The sequence below is a fragment of the Polypterus senegalus genome, chromosome 2 (genome assembly GCF_016835505.1).
Source record: "Polypterus senegalus isolate Bchr_013 chromosome 2, ASM1683550v1, whole genome shotgun sequence".
Lineage (NCBI taxonomy): Eukaryota > Metazoa > Chordata > Cladistia > Polypteriformes > Polypteridae > Polypterus > Polypterus senegalus.
In genome coordinates, this window is record NC_053155.1 from 259,785,264 (window position 1) to 259,803,932 (window position 18,669).

Sequence of the window (18,669 nt, forward strand, 5' to 3'; positions counted from 1 at the left end):
ACGCTCCTGTCAAGATGTTAACATCTGTAGACAGCCTGGACGTCTCTGTAAGATGGTTGCACTTCCATCTTTCTTAAATTTACTTTTTACTATAGTATTTTGACTGATATGTAAAGCTTTGCTGATCTTGTAGCCCTCACCTTTTTTGTGTAAAGTAATGATTTCCTTTCTCAGATTTTCTGACATTTCTCTGCCATGTGGAGCCATTGCTGACAGCATGAAATGGGAAGGTCTTTTCTTTGTTAAGTAATGCCTTTTTATAGTCACCTGTCTGCTGGACACCTCTTAAATGAATCATTAGACTCACCTGTGGTTGAATGCCTGTTAATTAGAATTTTGTAGTCTTAGGTGTGGCTTTTCTCCTAAGAATATAATTGGGGTGTACTCATTGTTGCAACTTGGGCTTGAATGAATTTGTTAGGAAAACCACATTTTTGTGTGTGCAAATTAACAAATCTTGTTTGCAATCAATGGCCCACATTTGTAGGAGTATTTTGTAGTACAGTATCTCATAGAAAATGTTGATACTGAAAGGAAACTAAAGGTTTTCTGACAAATGTAGTGGGGTGTACTCATTTATGCTGAGCACTGTATATGTATACACATACATATATACATACAGTCAAAGTAAAAAGTATGTGAACCCTTTGGAATCATCTGGTTTACTGCATGAATTGGTCATAAAAAGTGATCTGATCTTCATCTAAGTCACAGGTACTGATATACAATGAGCTTAAGCTAATGACACAGAAAATTTCTACTGTTTCATGTCTTTATTTTACAAATGCATTCAACGTTCACAGTTGTAGTGGAAAAAGTAAGTGAACCTTGGGATTTAATACCTGGTTGACCCTCCTTTGGTAGCAATGACCTCAACCAGGCTCTTCCTGTAACTGCAGATCACACATGCGTATCATGCGGGGGGAATTTTAGCCCATTCTTTCCTGCAGAGCTGCCTTTACTCATCCATATTCTTTGGTTGTTATCTGTGTATGGCTCTTTTCAACTCATTCCACAGCATCTCAATAGGATTGATATCTGGGCTCTCACAGGGCCACTCCAAAAGGCGGAGTTTATTCTTCTGAAGCCACTGTGCTGTGGATTTGCTGTGAAGTTTGGGGTCATTGTCCTTTTCTACAATTGATCGCCTACTAAACCCAGGTAACTCAAAGGAATGCCTCCAAAGTTCTTCCAGTAAAACCTGTGAGGCTATCGCTGTATTTTTCAATCAAAAAATTAATGATATTAGAAATAACATAGTATATCCCTCCAACACTAAGGATCCTCCTAAATCCCAGCATCCTGTTATAAACAAATTAAACTCTTTCACTAGGATAGATTTACCTGATTTACAAAAAATAATCTCTCAATTAAAATCCTCCACCAGCATCCTTGATCCAATACCAACAAGGTTTTTCAAAGTATCAGGCGTGCCAATTGATAATGTTCTGGACATAGTAAATTCATCATTAGATACGGGGGTCTTCCCAGACTGTCTTAAGACTGCTGTAGTTAAACCCCTTCTTAAGAAACATAATCTTGACCCCTCGGCTCTTGAAAATTTTAGACCCATCTCTAACCTGCCTTTCTTAAGTAAAGTTCTGGAGAAGGCAGCCATATTGCAGTTAAATGACCACCTCAATAAACATGCTATTCTTGATAAATTTCAGTCGGGTTTTAGAACAAATCACAGCACAGAAACGGCACTCGTTAAAGTAGTAAATGATTTGCGAGTGAATGCAGACAGAGGCCATTTATCTGTTCTCATCCTCTTAGATAGGAGTGCTGCATTTGACACCATTGATCATAATATTCTTAGAAATTGCCTGGGTGGGCCTCTCTGGCAGTGTCTTAAATTGGTTTGAATCCTACCTGACAGGGAGAAAATGTTTTGTTAGTTGTGTGAATTACAACTCAAAGACACATGATATCCGATATGGTGTTCCACAAGGCTCTATCCTGGGTCCGCTGCTCTTCTCAATCTATATGCTTCCGTTAGGTCAGATTATCTCAGGGCACAACGTGAGCTACCACAGCTATGCTGATGACACACAGCTGTACTTATCAATAGCACCTGATGACCCCGATTCTATTGATTCACTAACACAATGTCTGACTTGTATCTCAGAATGGATGAATAGTAACTTTCTCAAGTTAGATAAAGAAAACTGAAATCTTAGTGATTAGCAATAAGCAATAATGAGGCTATTAGAAATAAACTGGATACATTAGGATTAAAAGTCAAGACGGAGGTAAAAAGCTTTGGGGTAATTGTTGACTGTAATCTGAATTTTAAATCGCATATTAATCAGATCACTAGGACAGCATTTTTTAACTTAAGAAACATAAGTAAAGTTAGACCTCTTACATCACTGAAGGATGCTGAGAAATTAGTTCACGCGTTTGTTTTCAGTCGACTAGATTACTGTAATGCACTCCTCTCAGGACTACCCAAAAAAGATATAAATCGTTTGCAACGAGTGCAGAATGCAGCTGCTAGAATCCTAACTAGGAAAACAAAATCCGAACACATTTCTCCAGTTTTGATGTCACTACACTGGTTACCTGTGTCATTCAGGATTGACTTTAAAATTTTGCTTATGGTTTATAAAGCCTTAAATAATCTCGCCCCATCGTATATATCGGAATGTGGTGAAGAAGTGGTGAGGCGGCCTTCTGCTGCTATGCACCTAAAATCTGGAATAGCCTGCCAATAGGAATTCGCCAGGCTAATACAGTAGAGCAATTTAAAACACTACTGAAAACACATTACTTTGGCCTTTCTATAACTTAAATTTAACTTAATTTAACTTAATCCTGATACTCTATATGTTCAATTCATCATAATACCTATTCATGGTGGCTCTAAAATCCGTACTGACCCCTACTCTCTTTTCTGTTTCTTTTTCCGGTTTCTTTGTGGTGGTGGCCTGCGCCACCTGCACCTACTCAAAGCTTCATGATGCTCCAACAATGATGGATGGATTAAAAGGCAGAACTCTACGTGACCATCATCATCAAGCCCTTCCGTGAGAACCCTAAATCCAAAGAGGACTGTTTGATTTATGTTAGGTAGAATGCCCAGAGGGGACTGGGCGGTCTCATGGTCTGGAATCCCTACAGATTTTATTTTTTCTCCAGCCGTCTGTAGTTTTTTTGTTTTTTCTGTCCCCCCTGGCCATTGAACCTTACTCTTATTCGATGTCAATTAATGTTGATTTATTTTGTTTTCTTGTTGTGTCTTTTATTTTTCTATTCTTTATTATCTAAAGCACTTTGAGCTACTGTTTGTATGAAAATGTGCTATATAAATAAATGTTGTTGCATCACCCAGCGTCTTCTGAGCTTAAGTTGACAGACAGACACCCTCACATTATCCTGGAGAATTTGTTGATAATCTTGTGAATTTATTTTCCCTTCAATGAAGGTAAGCTGTCCAGGCCCTGATGCAGCAAAGCATGCCCAAATCATGATGTTCCCTCCACCATAGTTTACTGTAGGGATGAAGTTCTGCTTGTTCCTTCCAAATAGTTAAATTTTGGTTTAATCACTCCACAAAACATTTTCCCAGTACCGTTGTGGAGTGTCCAAGTGCTCTTTCGCAGACTTCAGGCATTCAGCAATGTTCTTTTTTGATAGCAGTGGCTTCTTTCTTGAAGTCCTGCCATGGACTCCTTTCTTGTTCAATATTTTGTGCATAGCTGACTCATGAACATAGATGTTAGCCAGTTCTAATGACTTCAAGTCCTTTGCTGTTGGCAGAGTATCCCCAAGTCCAGGACTGAAAAACTTGTTGCATCTTTCCCAAGAAGACTCATGGCTGTATTAGCTCAAAAGGGTGCTTCTACTAAATACTGAGAAAAGGGTCTGAATACTTAGGACCATGTGATATTTCAGTTTTTCTTTTTAAATAAATCTGCAACAATTTCAAAATTTTTTTTTTTTGTCTGTCAATATGGGGTGCTGTGTGTACATTATTGAGGAAAAAAATTAATTTAAATGATTTTAGCAAATGGCTGCAATATAACAAAGAGTGAAAAAAACTAGCAAAATACCTGCGCTTCGCAGCGGAGAAGTAGTGTGTTAAAGAAGTTATGAAAAAGAAAAATTTTAAAAATAACGTAATATGATTGTTAATGTAATTGTTTTGTCATTGATATGAGTGTTGCTGTCATATCTATATAGATATATATATATATATACACACACACACACATACATGTGTACATATATACACACACACACACTATGGGGTGGCAAACAGGCAAATACATTCATTTTCTGAATATATAAAGTCGGCGTCAGAATATATAAAGTCAAAACTTGAATATATAAAGTCAAAACTTGAATATATAAAGTCACTGTCGGAATATATAAAGTCAAAACTTGAAAATATAAAGTCAGCGTCAGAATATATAAAGTCAGCGCTGGAATATATAAAGTCAAAACTTGAATATATAAAATCAGCGTCAGAATTTATAAAGTCATTCCTGATTATATAAAGTCAACATCGAAGTATATAAACTCATTCCTGAATATATAAAGTCAAAGTCAAAATATATTGATTGAAACACACACATATGGTTGAATAGTTTACTGCCAAATAATGCAAAGAGTATGCGAAAAGTTTACCCTAATTCTGGGCTCACAATTATCCCGATCCACATGCTGTCAAATAAATGAACCACACGCCATAGTGCAACGTAAAGAGGCTTCGCCTCTGACGCTGATGTCCGAGGTTCAATTCCCGAGAGGGGTTGCAGTGAGTGTGTACTCCTGATGAGCCCAGAATTAGGACGAAACAAGTGTTGCGTACTCTTTGCACTATTTGACAGTAAACTATTCAACCATTCTATGATCTGCTCCTCGCAACTGAAAGAGGTCACCGTGGAGGATGTTTGCCAACTTGCAGACCAACCACACAAGCGTTACCTGGTACGTAACCACCCATACAATCAGACTCTGATTCAGACTACAAATGCCATGAACATATACATATATACATATACTAGCAAAATACCTGAGAAGAAGTGTGTTAAAGAAGTTATGAAAAAGAAAAGGAAACATTTTAAAAATAACGTAACATGATTGTCAATGTTCATTGTTTTGTCACTGTTTTGAGTGTTGCTGTCATCAAGGATTTTATTATCATTATTTCTTTCAAACAAGTTCATATTTGGAGGATGTGTTGTGTTCAAGTTACATTCCGTGTTTGTCAATCGTTGTAAAGATAACAGGTTTCATTCAACAAAGTGTTCACTACCCAAATCACTACTCGTGAATCTAAGATGTTTAACAGGCATTCCCGGTATTAACTTGTGGATTTGCCTGCGAATATTTAGCGGCTGCGTCTCAATGACGTTGTGGATTTGCCTGCGAGTATTTAGCGACAGCATGTCTATTAACTTGTGGATTTTTCTGCGAGTATTTGGTGGCAGCATTCCAAAGTTGTTTTCTTCTAGCTGCATCAGAAAATGTACCACAATGTCTGACACGCCTCCTTTTTACTGTTTACTCACAGCTTGGATTGCTGCTGACGGACGGCCTTATATGGGCAAGAATAAAGTTAATGTTTTGGAAAGGCCAAGTCAAAGTCCTGACCTTAATCCAATCGAAATGTTATGGAAGCACCTGAAGCGAGCAGTTAATGTGAGGAAACCCACCAACATCCCAGAGTTGAAGCTGTTCTGTACGGAGGAATGGGCTAAAATTCCTCCAAGCTGGTGTGCAGAAATGATCAAAAGTTACCGGAAATGTTTAGTTGCAGTTATTGCTGTAAAGGGGAAACACGCCTGAAACTGAAAGCAAAGGTTCAAATACTTTTGCCACTCACAAAATATGTAATATTCAATCATTTTCCTTAATAAATAAATGACCAAGTATAATATTTTTGTCTCATTTGTTTAACTGGTTTCTCTTTATCTACTTTTAGGACTTCAGTGAAAATCTGATGATATTTTTAGGTCATATTTATGCAGAAATATAGAAAATTCTAAAGGGTTCACAAACTTTCAAGCACAACTGTATATATAGTGTGTATATATAGCTTATATATAAACATCTACGTGTGGAAGTCTGTCTGTCTGGCCGGCCTAGAAGTGCGAGGCTACAACATGAAGCTCAAAGAGCCGGCAAGGCTGCCCCAAATTAACGAGTCAGAAGAAGAAAGAAGTACGAGGCTACAGCATGAAGCTGAAAGAAAGCAAGTCTGTCACCAAAGTGAAACCGGCGAGAAAAGACAAGTGTGAGAGAAACTTGCTTAGCTGTCGTTTGACAAGGAGGGGCGAGTATGTCCACAAAACGAAACCACACACTCGGCATTTCAATTTTTTTCTGATGATTTCAATAGTTTCTATGAGCCCAGGCTTTTTACAGCATGGGCTTACACTGCCAGTATATATAGTGTGTAAAAAAATGTATTCACCCATTTGAGTTATGTGCTGAGCGAAGTCAAACCATAACTCATGGAATCCAGAAATAAGCCACAGAGTCTAGCTGCAGACCTCCAGACCTCTGCATGAAGAGTAGAAGTTGAACTGGATTAACAATTACCCCTAGATCCTCCCATAAGGTCTCTGGTCTGTAGCAATACTCTTCTTGAGCTCTGCTCCACTGTCAAGAGTTTGACGACTGTCAAGAAAACCAAGTGACATAAACATGCAATCCAAATAGCTTTTCAGCAGAGCTCCTGAATTGCAATTTTTGGGCTAAGGCCAGAAAGAATGTGGGCTTTTCTACTTTTTTCAAGAAAAATGATTTTGCTGTAATGAAATTTGCACATAAAATGGACTTTGCTGTAACAAGGGTTTTTAATGCCTAGCTCTATTGGAAATTGACCAAAATAAAAAAAAGTTAAACTAATAGTTTTGATAAAAACAGACTTTGTTAAAACGGAATTTGATCAGCATTACATTACTTAATTACCTGTGTCCATCCTAACTGAATATGTAATAAAAAAAAAATATGAAACATGAAATCAAGTGAAAAGTTAGGCTAAAATGTACATTGTTGTAACTTCGAAGTGCCTTTTTGGAAACAGTAAATTTACTTAAAAAGTAGATCTCAAAATAAAAGTAGATTACCTTTGAATTCTCTGTATTAGTTCTGATACCATTAAATCACAAATTCCAGGGCATGGTTCTTCTACTAAGAAAATTGCTTCTCGCAATTGTTCAACTGCCTCTGTTTTACCACTGCAGGCTTCATTTTTCTCTTTTAACTGTCCAATCAAAAGAAATGCTCACATTATATAAACACAATATACAAAATTAAGTTTTAACTATAAATGATGCAAAACTCTTAAAACTAATAAGAAAGCTATGCACAACAGATTTTAAGATGTTTCTGAAGGGAATTAGATACTGCACTATCTTGAAAAACATCCAAGTCTCCCTTACCCACATTCAGTTTTTACAAAAAAATATTAGCATTCCATTGTTAAATAGTTTTACAGTAGGAAAGGAATATTTACTACTTATATTTTACTACTTTTCAGACAACATTAGAGAGAGAACAAAACAGACTGAAGAGCAAAAATATTATTTAAGCAGGGCAGTATTTAATTAAAACACAAATATCAGTTATCAAATTCATATAATGAGGCAGTGTTTGACACCATTTACCTCATTTGCACATATCAACAGAATAAATCAGTGTTGGTGCAGCATCAGATTATAATCACAGAGCAAATTTTTTTTTTTACCTACCTGAAACTATCTTTAATGCACAGTGGAATTTGTGGAATCAATTAATTAAAGTTAATTGCCAGGAAATCAAAATGCTTACCAGGAAGTGGTCTATGGATGAAATGAAAAAGGGAACACTGCTAATTTACTGTATATATACTGTATGTATGTATATTATATATATATATATATATATATATATATATATATATATATATATATATATATCTATATATCTATCAGCAGTGTTCTCGTTTTAATTTCATCTCTCTATATACATACACACACACACACACATACATACATACATACATACACACATACAATATATATACATAAAAAACACACACACCATACCTCAGCAAACAATGGAGAAAAAATCGTTGACAAACTCTGTGACAAAGGCCTCTTTGGAATGTCTTGTACCTATAGAATATAATAGAAATATTTTCAGTAAAAACAAGAAACACTGTAATATCACTGAACAAAGTGAGTAAAACTTTTTAGAATTACCTTTCAACTACAAAAGTCAAAGCAAGAATCCATTATATATTGATTAACTGAAGTACCCAGAGTTCCCGGGTATATATCTGTTAAAGGTAAGAAATCAATTACAGTACTTTTTTTTTTTAATAATGTTGACCTGTTTGTCAATGCTGGCTGAAATATAAGTGCCCCAGCCGTTACCTACACTACTACTGCAATAACAATCAATTTCTCTGCTCTCTTGAGTCAATAATTTGTTCATTTTGTGTATGATTGGATTCGATAATTGTGGTAACAACCTTGGTGGGTTGGAACACTTCTTTGTATTTTCTGGTTTACTATGGTTTCATGAAAATATATTTAATCCCACCTCAATAAAATGGATGGCTTGTTGAAAACCGAAGAATGCATCTATAGTAGGTGGGGCCAGGGTGATTCAGGTTCACAGACATCACTGAAGGTCTCTGTACTATTACAGGAGACCACACCAGTGTTAGTATACAATAATGTTACAAAGATTCATTCAACGTTAGTTTACAATTGCTACAAATCACAACACTGTATTGGCATCAAAGCTTAAATTAATAGCTGCCTCATTTTAAAACAGACCTTTTTAATTTTGTATTTGATACACTTTATTAATCCCCAAGAGAAAATTATCTTGTCGCAAGACCTTTTGGGGTAAAAGCACTTTTAACAGCACACCCATGAGGCAACTTTCAGGTTTAGGGCATTGCTGAAGGGCCCAATGGAGTAGGATAACTTATGGCAGTAACAGGATCTGAATCACCAACCTTCCAGATACCAGTGCAGATACTTCGCCACAGAGCCACCACTCTGCCCTGACTTGAATAAATGTCTGCCATCAAGAAACTGTAGATGTTATTAATGCTGCTCTCAGTTATTCTCTTTATGCTATATTCTGAACGTCAAACACCCAACATGCACTAAAAAAAAATCATGTTTCTTTCTGTTTCATTGTAGCTTATCTTAATTGTACAGTATGGAGATGTAAAAGAGTGCTTAGTTTTTCAAAAATGTTTTGCTTTGATTAAAATGTATGTCATCAGTTCATTTCACATGTACACAGTGCAATGAAATTCATAACTGCACATTTGACCAACGCAGAGCAGGGCACCACTGTACTTGTGTGTTGGAATTAACTTAATTGTATTTTGATGTAAATTTCTATCCACCCATTTTCTAAACTTGCCTATAATACTGCATCACAAAAAAATTAGCTGTGAACAAAACAGACTTTTCTTTTGATTATAGTTTAGCTAAACTGTTCACAACCACTAAACTCAGACAAAAGCAATCTTTTGGAAATTCAACATGGCTACACAACCCACAACGAGAAAAACATGGCATACTGTTAGACAAAAGCCCTAATCCGGAGAGACAATAAATTCTTCTCCAATAAAGTTGAAGAAAAAAACAAAAAAAAAAACTAATAAGATTCTGCTTTGACCAGTACAAAACTTTTCTAATAATAGTGTCCTCCCATTAGCCTCAGTGCACTTCTGCTGCCTGATAGGAATTGTACTCCCAGAGTCTGCTATCCTCCATTACAACAATGTATATACCAAATGGCCTATATTTCAAAGCTGGACCAATGGCAAAACACATGCAAAATATCTTAAACTAGCAGACTAACTTTTCAGATGAAAACAAACTAAATTATAAAGTTGTAAGCAATTCAATGCAGTCTGAAATACAATCATTAATTGTACTTTACAAAGGTTTAGTACTCCACTTCGCAGCATATACTACAGGGTGGGCCATTTATATGGATACACCTTAATAAAATGGGAATGGTTGGTGATATTAACTTCCTGTTTGTGGCACATTAGTATATGTGAGGGGGAAACTTTTCAAGATGGGTGGTGACCATGGTGGCCATTTGAAGTCGGCCATTTTGGATCCAACTTTTGTTTTTTCAATAGGAAGAGGGTCATGTGACACATCAAACTTATTGGGAATTTCACAAGAAAAACAATGGTGTGCTTGGTTTTAACGTAACTTTATTCTTTCATGAGTTATTTACAAGTTTCTCTTTGTTTACAGCCATTGACATGTCGCAGAGGTTAACACGTGAGGAGCGGATAGAAATTGTGTTGATGTCTGGGGAACGCAGTAACCGGGTCATTGCAGCAGATTTCAATGCAAGACACCCTACGAGACCACCCATCTCCCATGCTACAGTTAGCAAACTGCTTGCTAAGTTTCGTGAAACTGGTTCAGTGTTGGATTTGCCAAAATGTGGACGCATGAAAACTGTCACTAATGAAGAAACATCAGTGGCTGTCCTAGCTTCATTCAGCAAGAGCCCACAGCGTAGCACTCGCCGCATGTCACTGGAGAGTGGCATTAGTCGAACATCCCTTCGACGGATATTAGCTACTCACAAATGGCACCCTTACAAACTCCAGCTACTACAGCATCTCAACGAGGATGACCCAGATCGGAGCACTGAATTTGCAGAATGGGCAAAACAAAAATTGGAACAGGACCCTCAGTTTACGCAGAAGATTTTGTTCAGTGATGAGGCAAACTTTTATGTGAATGGTGAAGTTATGAGGCAAACTTTTATGTGAATGGTGAAGTTAACAAACAAAACCACCGCTATTGGTCTGACACTAACCCGCATTGGATAGATCCCTCCAAGACTGTTGGAACAAAAAAATTGATGGTATGGTGTAGTATATAGGGTACAAAGATAGTGGGGCCATTCATCATCAATGGAAACCTCAAGGCCACTGGATATGCGAAATTGCTACATGATAATGTGTTTCCCTCTTTATGCACTGAAGCTGGCACGTTCCCTGAGTTTTTCCAGCAAGATGGTGCACCACCACATTATGGGTGTCAGGTCCGAGCATTCCTAGATGAACAGTTTCCTGGAAAGTGGATTGGTCGTCATGGGCCAGTTGAATGGCCCCCAAGGTTTCCCGATCTGACTCCCTTAGACTTTTATCTTTGGGGTCATCTGAAGGCAATTGTCTATGCTGTGAAGATACGAGATGTGCAGCACCTGAAACTACGGATACTGGAAGCCTGTGCTAGCATTTCTCCTGCAGTGTTGCTATCAGTGTGTGAAGAGTGGGAGAAGAGGGTTGCATTGACAATCCAACACAATGGGCAGCACATTGAACACATTTTATAAGTGATCAGAAACTTGTAAATAACTCATGAAAGAATAAAGTTACATTAAAACCAAGCCCACCATTGTTTTTCTTGTGAAATTCCCAGTAAGTCTGATGTGTCACATGACCCTCTTCCTATTGAAAAAACAAAAGTTGGATCCAAAATGGCCGACTTCAAAATGGCCACCATGGTCACCACCCATCTTGAAATGTTTCCCCCCTCACATATACTAATGTGCCACAAACAGGAAGTTAATATCACCAACCATTCCCATTTTATTAAGGTGTATCCATATAAATGGCCCATCCTGTACAATGAATCACATTCAGATGGAAACACAAAAACATATGACAAAGCAACTGCTACAATATCTAAACTGTTAAATGGTTTATATATACAGTGGTACCTCGGTATACGTCTGCTTTGGATTAAGTCCAACTTGGTATACGTCCTGTTTAGAGGCGAAATATTTTGCTTGGTATACGACCTTTGTTTGGAATACGACTCGTGTGCTAGAACAACACGTGTGGTATACCGAACGCAGCGCCTTCAAAAAAGGGCCAAGCTTTAACCTGTACAGTAATCCCTCGCTATATCGCGCTTCGACTTTCGCAGCTTCACTCTATCGTGGATTTTATATGAAAGCATTACTAAATATATAACGCGGATTTTTTGATGCTTCGCGGGTTCTGCGGACAATGTGTCTTTTTACTTCCTGTACATGCTTCCTCAGTTGGTTTGCCCAGTTGATTTTATACAAGGGACGCTATTGGCGGATGACTGAGAAGCTAATCAATCAGAGCACGCAGTTAAGTTCCTGCGTGCTGAATGCAGTGTTAACCAGGAAGTCTTGTCTCGCTCATTCAGCATCAACGTGTTTCACTGTGTAAAGAGTTGTGCTCTTTTGTGTTTATCTTTTTGCATAGTCAAGCCCTTCATTATGGCTCCAAAACAATCTGCTACTGCTTCAGGGGCCGTGCCCAAGTGCAAACGGAAGATGTTAACGATTGCCGAAAAGGTAAACGTTTTGGATTTGTTGAAGGCTACGATTCTTTTTATTTAAAAAGTAGGAAAGGAATATAAGATCTATGGCCGCAGTGCCCTTTTAACCAGGGTGCAAAACAAGTTGTAAGTGGATGTAATAAGGCAGTAGTCTGGATGGAACCTGCGTTAGGGATTTGGATTGAAGACTGCCAGAAGAACAACAACAACAACGGCAGTGCTACACAATCGCCTGAAGTGGCTCCTTTGGAAGATCTGTAACGCTCTCCTTTGTTGTGCAGTAAAATTAAACTCATTGTTATCGGACAAGTCATTTTTATTTATTTCATCTAATTGCTTTTGTATTTATGTATTTTAGTATTAAGCAGTGTTTAAATTATTTTATACAACCCCATCAATGTATAATATGCCAATAACAATAGGAATTAATCATTTTCCCATTATTTCTTATGGGAAAAATTTGTTTAGTATAAGTCCTGTTTGGTATAAGTCCAAGGATCTGGAACGGATTAAGGACGTATACCAAGGTACCACTGTGTATATACAGTAGTTCGGTTGGGGCACCGATTTATTTGCACAAATCTGAGAGACAGGCTTTGGGCCAAGGGGAGAGTGAAGCAGGACGTCGGGAGTAGGGAGCTGGGCGGGGCTATCCTCAGTCTCTCAGCCGCCTCCATTCGAGTTGCTCCATCGCTCGTCACGTGATGGAGCATATCTTGCCTCCGCTTACCTAATGATACCTGTTTGTTCAACAGACATTATCATCTAGGAACTGTTAAAGAGCAACATTTGATGTTTTTGGGTGAGGGGGTTGGGGTGGGGGATGGGGGAGAGAGAGAGATCACAGCTATGTGTGTTTTAGAGGGTACCTGCTCATTGGCAGAGATATCACAGCCACATGCTCTTCTCCCCACACGGTGGATGCTCTCACATTAGAGCTAAACATGATCAGATACAGTGGCAATGTTTGACGGAGTGTATACTACTACAGCTGTTAGTGTATAAAGAAAAATTTGGACAAGAGTATCCGTAGGCTTTGTGCCCTAGGAACCAAATTAGTCCTGACACTGATCTTTCTGATCATAAAATAGGTTATTATGATAGCAACTGATGAGAAGAATTCCTAGCTTATTACAGAATTACAGTATTTGATGGTTCCTCTAGAGTGCCTCTTTCTCTTCCACGATTTGGATCAAAAACTAATCAGCACATCGTTACCTTGCAACAGACTTAATTTTTGAGTTTGGTATTTTGCCGTTGAGCAGTTTTAGCTTGAGACCATCCTCAAGAAACTGTAACACACAGACACACACCCATAATCAAGGTAAATGTTTTCAGTATTAAGGAACCCTAAAACAATGAGATCTGTCAAAAACCAGAGATCGAAATTTTTTGACAAATCTAAAGCTTTCACTCCTCCCCCACAGACAATAAGTTATGGTGGGGAAGGGCACAAAACAAAAAAACACAAACATTTTTCTTTCTATGTCAGACACTACTGGGGAAAACTAAAGACAATCATTAATCATTACTGGCCTTTGCAAATCCACTTCAGTGAACAATTATATTCACACTTGTTTTCTCTATATATTGCAAAATAAAAAAAATTTCTAAATAAAAAAAATCCTACCCTGAAATTGTTTTCTTTTGGGCTATTTCAATGAGGGTGGCGCAGTGGTAGCACTGCTGTCTCTCAAAGGGGGAGGCCAGGATTTCACATCCCAGGTCCTCCCTGTGTGGAATTTGTGGGTTTCCTCCAGGTGCACTGGTTTTCTTCCAGAGACCAAAGACAAGCTGGACAGGTGCATTGGTGAAGTTGAACTTTCCCTTATGTATTCACCCTGCGATCAAACGGCGTCCTGTGCATGAATTTTTCCTGCTTGCATATTTTATGTTAGAAATACATTTCAGTAAATAAAAAGGAAAAATGCTTTTTGCCTATTTCCAGTATTAGACTGTATCATTTCAAAACTACACACTTAATTTTTGATTTACAATCTAAATATACTGACAAAGTGGAACTAAAAACTATCCAAAGTCAGTACCTAAAAAGTAGTTAAGCTATTTAGACTTGAAAAGCAGAATTTTACTAACTTATTTTTAATTAACCCAAAGGGTAAAATATTTCATAATCTTAATTTTGTTGAAATAAATTTTATTAAATAATTGTAACTGTTTGCTTATTAATTTTTGAATACTTTTATTTTGTCTCCTGCTAACATTACCCAATAAACTCCTTCAATCTCACTTTACAGTCTGAAGACCAGAAATGAGTCCAGTACCACTTCATTCAATCAACTTGACATGCTTACTATAGTACAAACACTAAAACAGCATTACCCTGATTAAGCGTTACCCATCCTTACTTGTACAATATTTTACTCCAAACACTGCTCTACAGAGATTCACTTTAAATCATTTCAGTAAGCAGTCTTTTTGAATTGGTACACTTTTCAGATCCAAACCCTTATTGTTCAGACATTATTGTTTCATCTTCAATGAGAAAAATTATACAGTTATTTCTTTTAAATCCTTCTATTTATATAAAAATGATCCTTTGTGTAGTAACTGTCCTGGTCAAAATTTTAGAGAGGAGGAAGAATGTGAATAATTATAAATCAATAAATGCAGTCTGCTTCAAATCCGAAACTGAAAAATCAGCTGCACAAAATTTTTTCCCCAAACATATCACATCTGTATTTTCCGGTCAAATGCTAATTTGTATAATTGAATAATTATAATTAAAATCTACACTGAAATGTGTTAAGAAACCAATTGGTCCCAGGCAGCCAGGGTGTTTTGAAATTGGCTCCTTACAATGTCCATAATTTACCATACATGCACTTTAGAGTAGAAACTAATACTTGATATTTTAATTTACTGCGTGCAGCACCAGTGGATCTATTAAAAATAACCAGTTTTTAACACATCCTAGAAAACATGTGATGGATTGCAAGTTACCTATTAAATCATCTCCCTTAGGATCATTTACACATTTAGACAACGTTAGTATTGCTTTTGTTAGTGTGAAAATACTGGCCCTAAAAGTGAGCCCTGCAAGAACCCATTTCTGACAGCTCCTACTTACACCACTGCCTGTTGCTTTCAGTGTTTGTGCAGGAGCAGTCTGTAGGTTTTCTGTTTTTTAAGGAGTACTTTATGAAAATCTGGGTAATAGGATGGCAAATGCACGATTGTTATCAGTTCAGTTAGTTCTTCAAAAAGATCTAGGATAATAAGTAAAATATGATTCCTATTTTTAGTCAGGGATGTTTCTGGTATTACTTTTGATGTGGTCTTACTCTTAACCAATAAACTTTTAACAACATGTTAGATGAAAGAAAATTGAAAAAAATACCTTAAGAGTAGTCAGGGGTAAGGATGCACTCATTCAGATATATTCATATGGGTAAATAAATTATGCCGACTACAAAAACTAAAAAGACAATTCTTTAATCTACAAACCGGATTCCAAAAAAGTTGGGACACTAAACACATTGTGAATAAAAACTGAATGCAATGATGTGGAGATGGCAAATGTCAATATTTTATTTGTAATAGAATGTAGATGACAGATCAAACGTTTAATCCAAGTAAATGTATCATTTTAAAGGAAAAATATGTTGATTCAAATCCCAAAAAAGTTGGGACAAGTAGCAATAAGAGGCTGGAAAAAGTAAATTTGAGCATAACGAAGAGCTGGAAGACTAATAAACACTAATTAGGTCAATTGGCAACATGATTGGGTATAAAAAGAGCTTCTCAGAGTGGCAGTGTCTCTCAGAAGCCAAGATGGGTAGAGGATCACCAATTCCCACAATGTTGCACAGAAAGATAGTGGAGCAATATCAGAAAGGTGTTACCCAGCGAAAAATTGCAAAGACTTTGCATCTATCATCATCAACTGTGCATAACATCATCCGAAGATTCAGAGAATCTGGAACAATCTCTGTGCGTAAGGGTCAAGGCTGTAAAACCATACTGGATGCCCGTGATCTCCCGGCCCTTAAATGACACTGCACCACAAACAGGAATGCTACTGTAAAGGAAATCACAGAATGGGCTCAGGAATACTTCCAGAAACCATTGTCAATGAACACAATCCACTGTGCCATCCGCAGTTGCCAGCTGAAACTCTACAGTGCAAAGAAGAAGCCATTTCTAAGCAAGATCCACAAGCTCAGGCGTTGTCACTGGGCCAGGGATCATTTAAAATGGAGTGTGGCAAAATGGAAGACTGTTCTGTGGTCAGACGAGTCACGATTCAAAGTTCTTTTTGGAAATCTGGGACGCCATGTCATCCGGACCAAAGAGGACAAGGACAACCCAAGTTGTTATCAACGCTCAGTTCAGAAGCCTGCATCTCTGATGGTATGGGGTTGCATGAGTGCATGTGGCATGGGCAGCTTGCATGTCTGGAAAGGCACCATCAATGCAGAAAAATATATTCAGGTTCTAGAACAACATATGCTCCCATCCAGACATCATCTCTTTCAGGGAAGACCCTGCATTTTTCAACAAGATAATGCCAGACCACATTCTGCATCAATCACAACATCATGGCTGCGTAGGAGAAGGATCCGGGTACTGAAATGGCCAGTCTGCAGTCCAGATCTTTCACCTATAGAGAACATTTGGCGCATCATAAAGAGGAAGGTGCGACAAAGAAGGCCCAAGACGATTGAATAGTTAGAGGCCTGTATTAGACAAGAATGGGAGAGCATTCCTATTTCTAAACTTGAGAAACTGGTCTCCTCGGTCCCCAGACGTCTGTTGAGTGTTGTAAGAAGAAGGGGAGATGCCACACAGTGGTGAAAATGGCCTTGTCCCAACTTTTTTGGGATTTGTTGACACCATGAAATTCTGAATCAACATATTTTTCCCTTAAAATGATACATTTTCTCAGTTTAAACTTTTGTTCCGTGATTTATGTTCTATTCTGAATAAAATATTAGAAGTTGGCACCTCCACATCATTGCATTCAGTTTTTATTCACGATTTGTATAGTGTCCCAACTTTTTTGGAATCCGGTTTGTATTACTTTTCATAATACAGGATCTCATCTTTAATACATTTGTCAGGTAGTTAGGTTATACAAGTAAAACACAGCATGATTCACCATGCTGATAAACATTTTGCTAGTGGACCACTGTCACAGCTTAGGTGGTATTCTTTCTTTGTAGCAAGTAAAGGAAGAAGAATCATACACCTCCCATTGAGGATATGGTTACATGGTCATGCATAAAGGGAATAAATAAACTCAGTAAAGTAAAAACATAGGCAACAATGACCATTACTTGTCAAAAATAAGTGGGAAGGTGGATAACCTAAGCAACGTGTATCATGTTTGGTCTACAATGTTACAGAACTGCTATTAATACTTGTTTATACCATGCACCTATAATAGGTTGAAACAAAGAAGTTTAGTTACTGCTAGTCTTTCTCTCTTCTTTTTCTTTTATTCGCTTAACAGGCAACTAGGTATACAACGTTTTTAGGTGGTTTAGAAATTAAATTACTGAATTTTAGTGTTCCACAAGTGCTCTTAAAGAAAGTGCAGAAACTAAGCAACACTTCATTTTTGTAAATTCTGACAGGAAAATGGCCTTAAGCTATAAAGAAGCCCACATATACCCATTTCATTAATTACAACAAAACTGAAATAACCAAAAATAAAAAAATACTGGAAAGTAATGTAAAAATACAGCAGGTGCTAGATGAGGAACTGAAAATACCACAAGACTGTATTGGAATGCTCAAAACAGAACAAAAGCTGAGTAGACAGATGTAACACATCCAGTAAACTTTTAAGTAATGAAATAATTAGACAAGAAATACAGTATATTCTCTGCTTTAATATAACAGACAGCACTACTCTGGGGTAAGTCTTTTATTTAGCAGCTACTTACACAGCACAGTCTTGTTTGGCTTAAAGTGTGCATACCTTACAGTTGTGGCAATTAGCAGCTCCCGGTGCCAATTAGGGTTATGGGTGATCCTGTCCAATAAGTGCAGGGTTGTCCACTCCCGCATCACGCATGGAAACCGCTCTAACCAGACTACCACGCCCTTACCTAAAGACACGAGTCTGTCGATTATTTAAAACTATGCCAGCCAACCGTGGACCTCACTTTACCATAGACACATCTTGAATGGTCACTGTCCACCACTAGCCCTATGTTGTCCATGGCAAATTCTGCTTGTTTTCTTGTAATGCTGGACATATTAATTCCCTTACTTAAAATAATGTGATGAGGGCTAACAGCTTCTGCTCTAGATCCAATGCACTGTAATAGATCTTTGCTTTCACAATCTAAGATCACCCTCTAGGTGGGGAAATGTGATTTTT

The 18,669-nt window shown here is 37.5% G+C and overlaps 1 protein-coding gene across 1 annotated transcript in view; it reads right to left on the reverse strand.

The window, feature by feature from the left end:
• The window catches only part of LOC120523807 (serine/threonine-protein kinase 24), a 161,806-nt gene that overhangs the window by 8,250 nt on the left and 134,887 nt on the right, over nt 1–18,669 (reverse strand). The window contains exons 9-10 of the mRNA XM_039745428.1: nt 8,043–8,111; nt 7,083–7,219 (exon numbers count right to left, since the gene is read on the reverse strand). Coding sequence (XP_039601362.1) covers nt 7,083–7,219; nt 8,043–8,111 — 206 coding nt within the window. The remainder of the gene's footprint in view (nt 1–7,082; nt 7,220–8,042; nt 8,112–18,669) is intronic.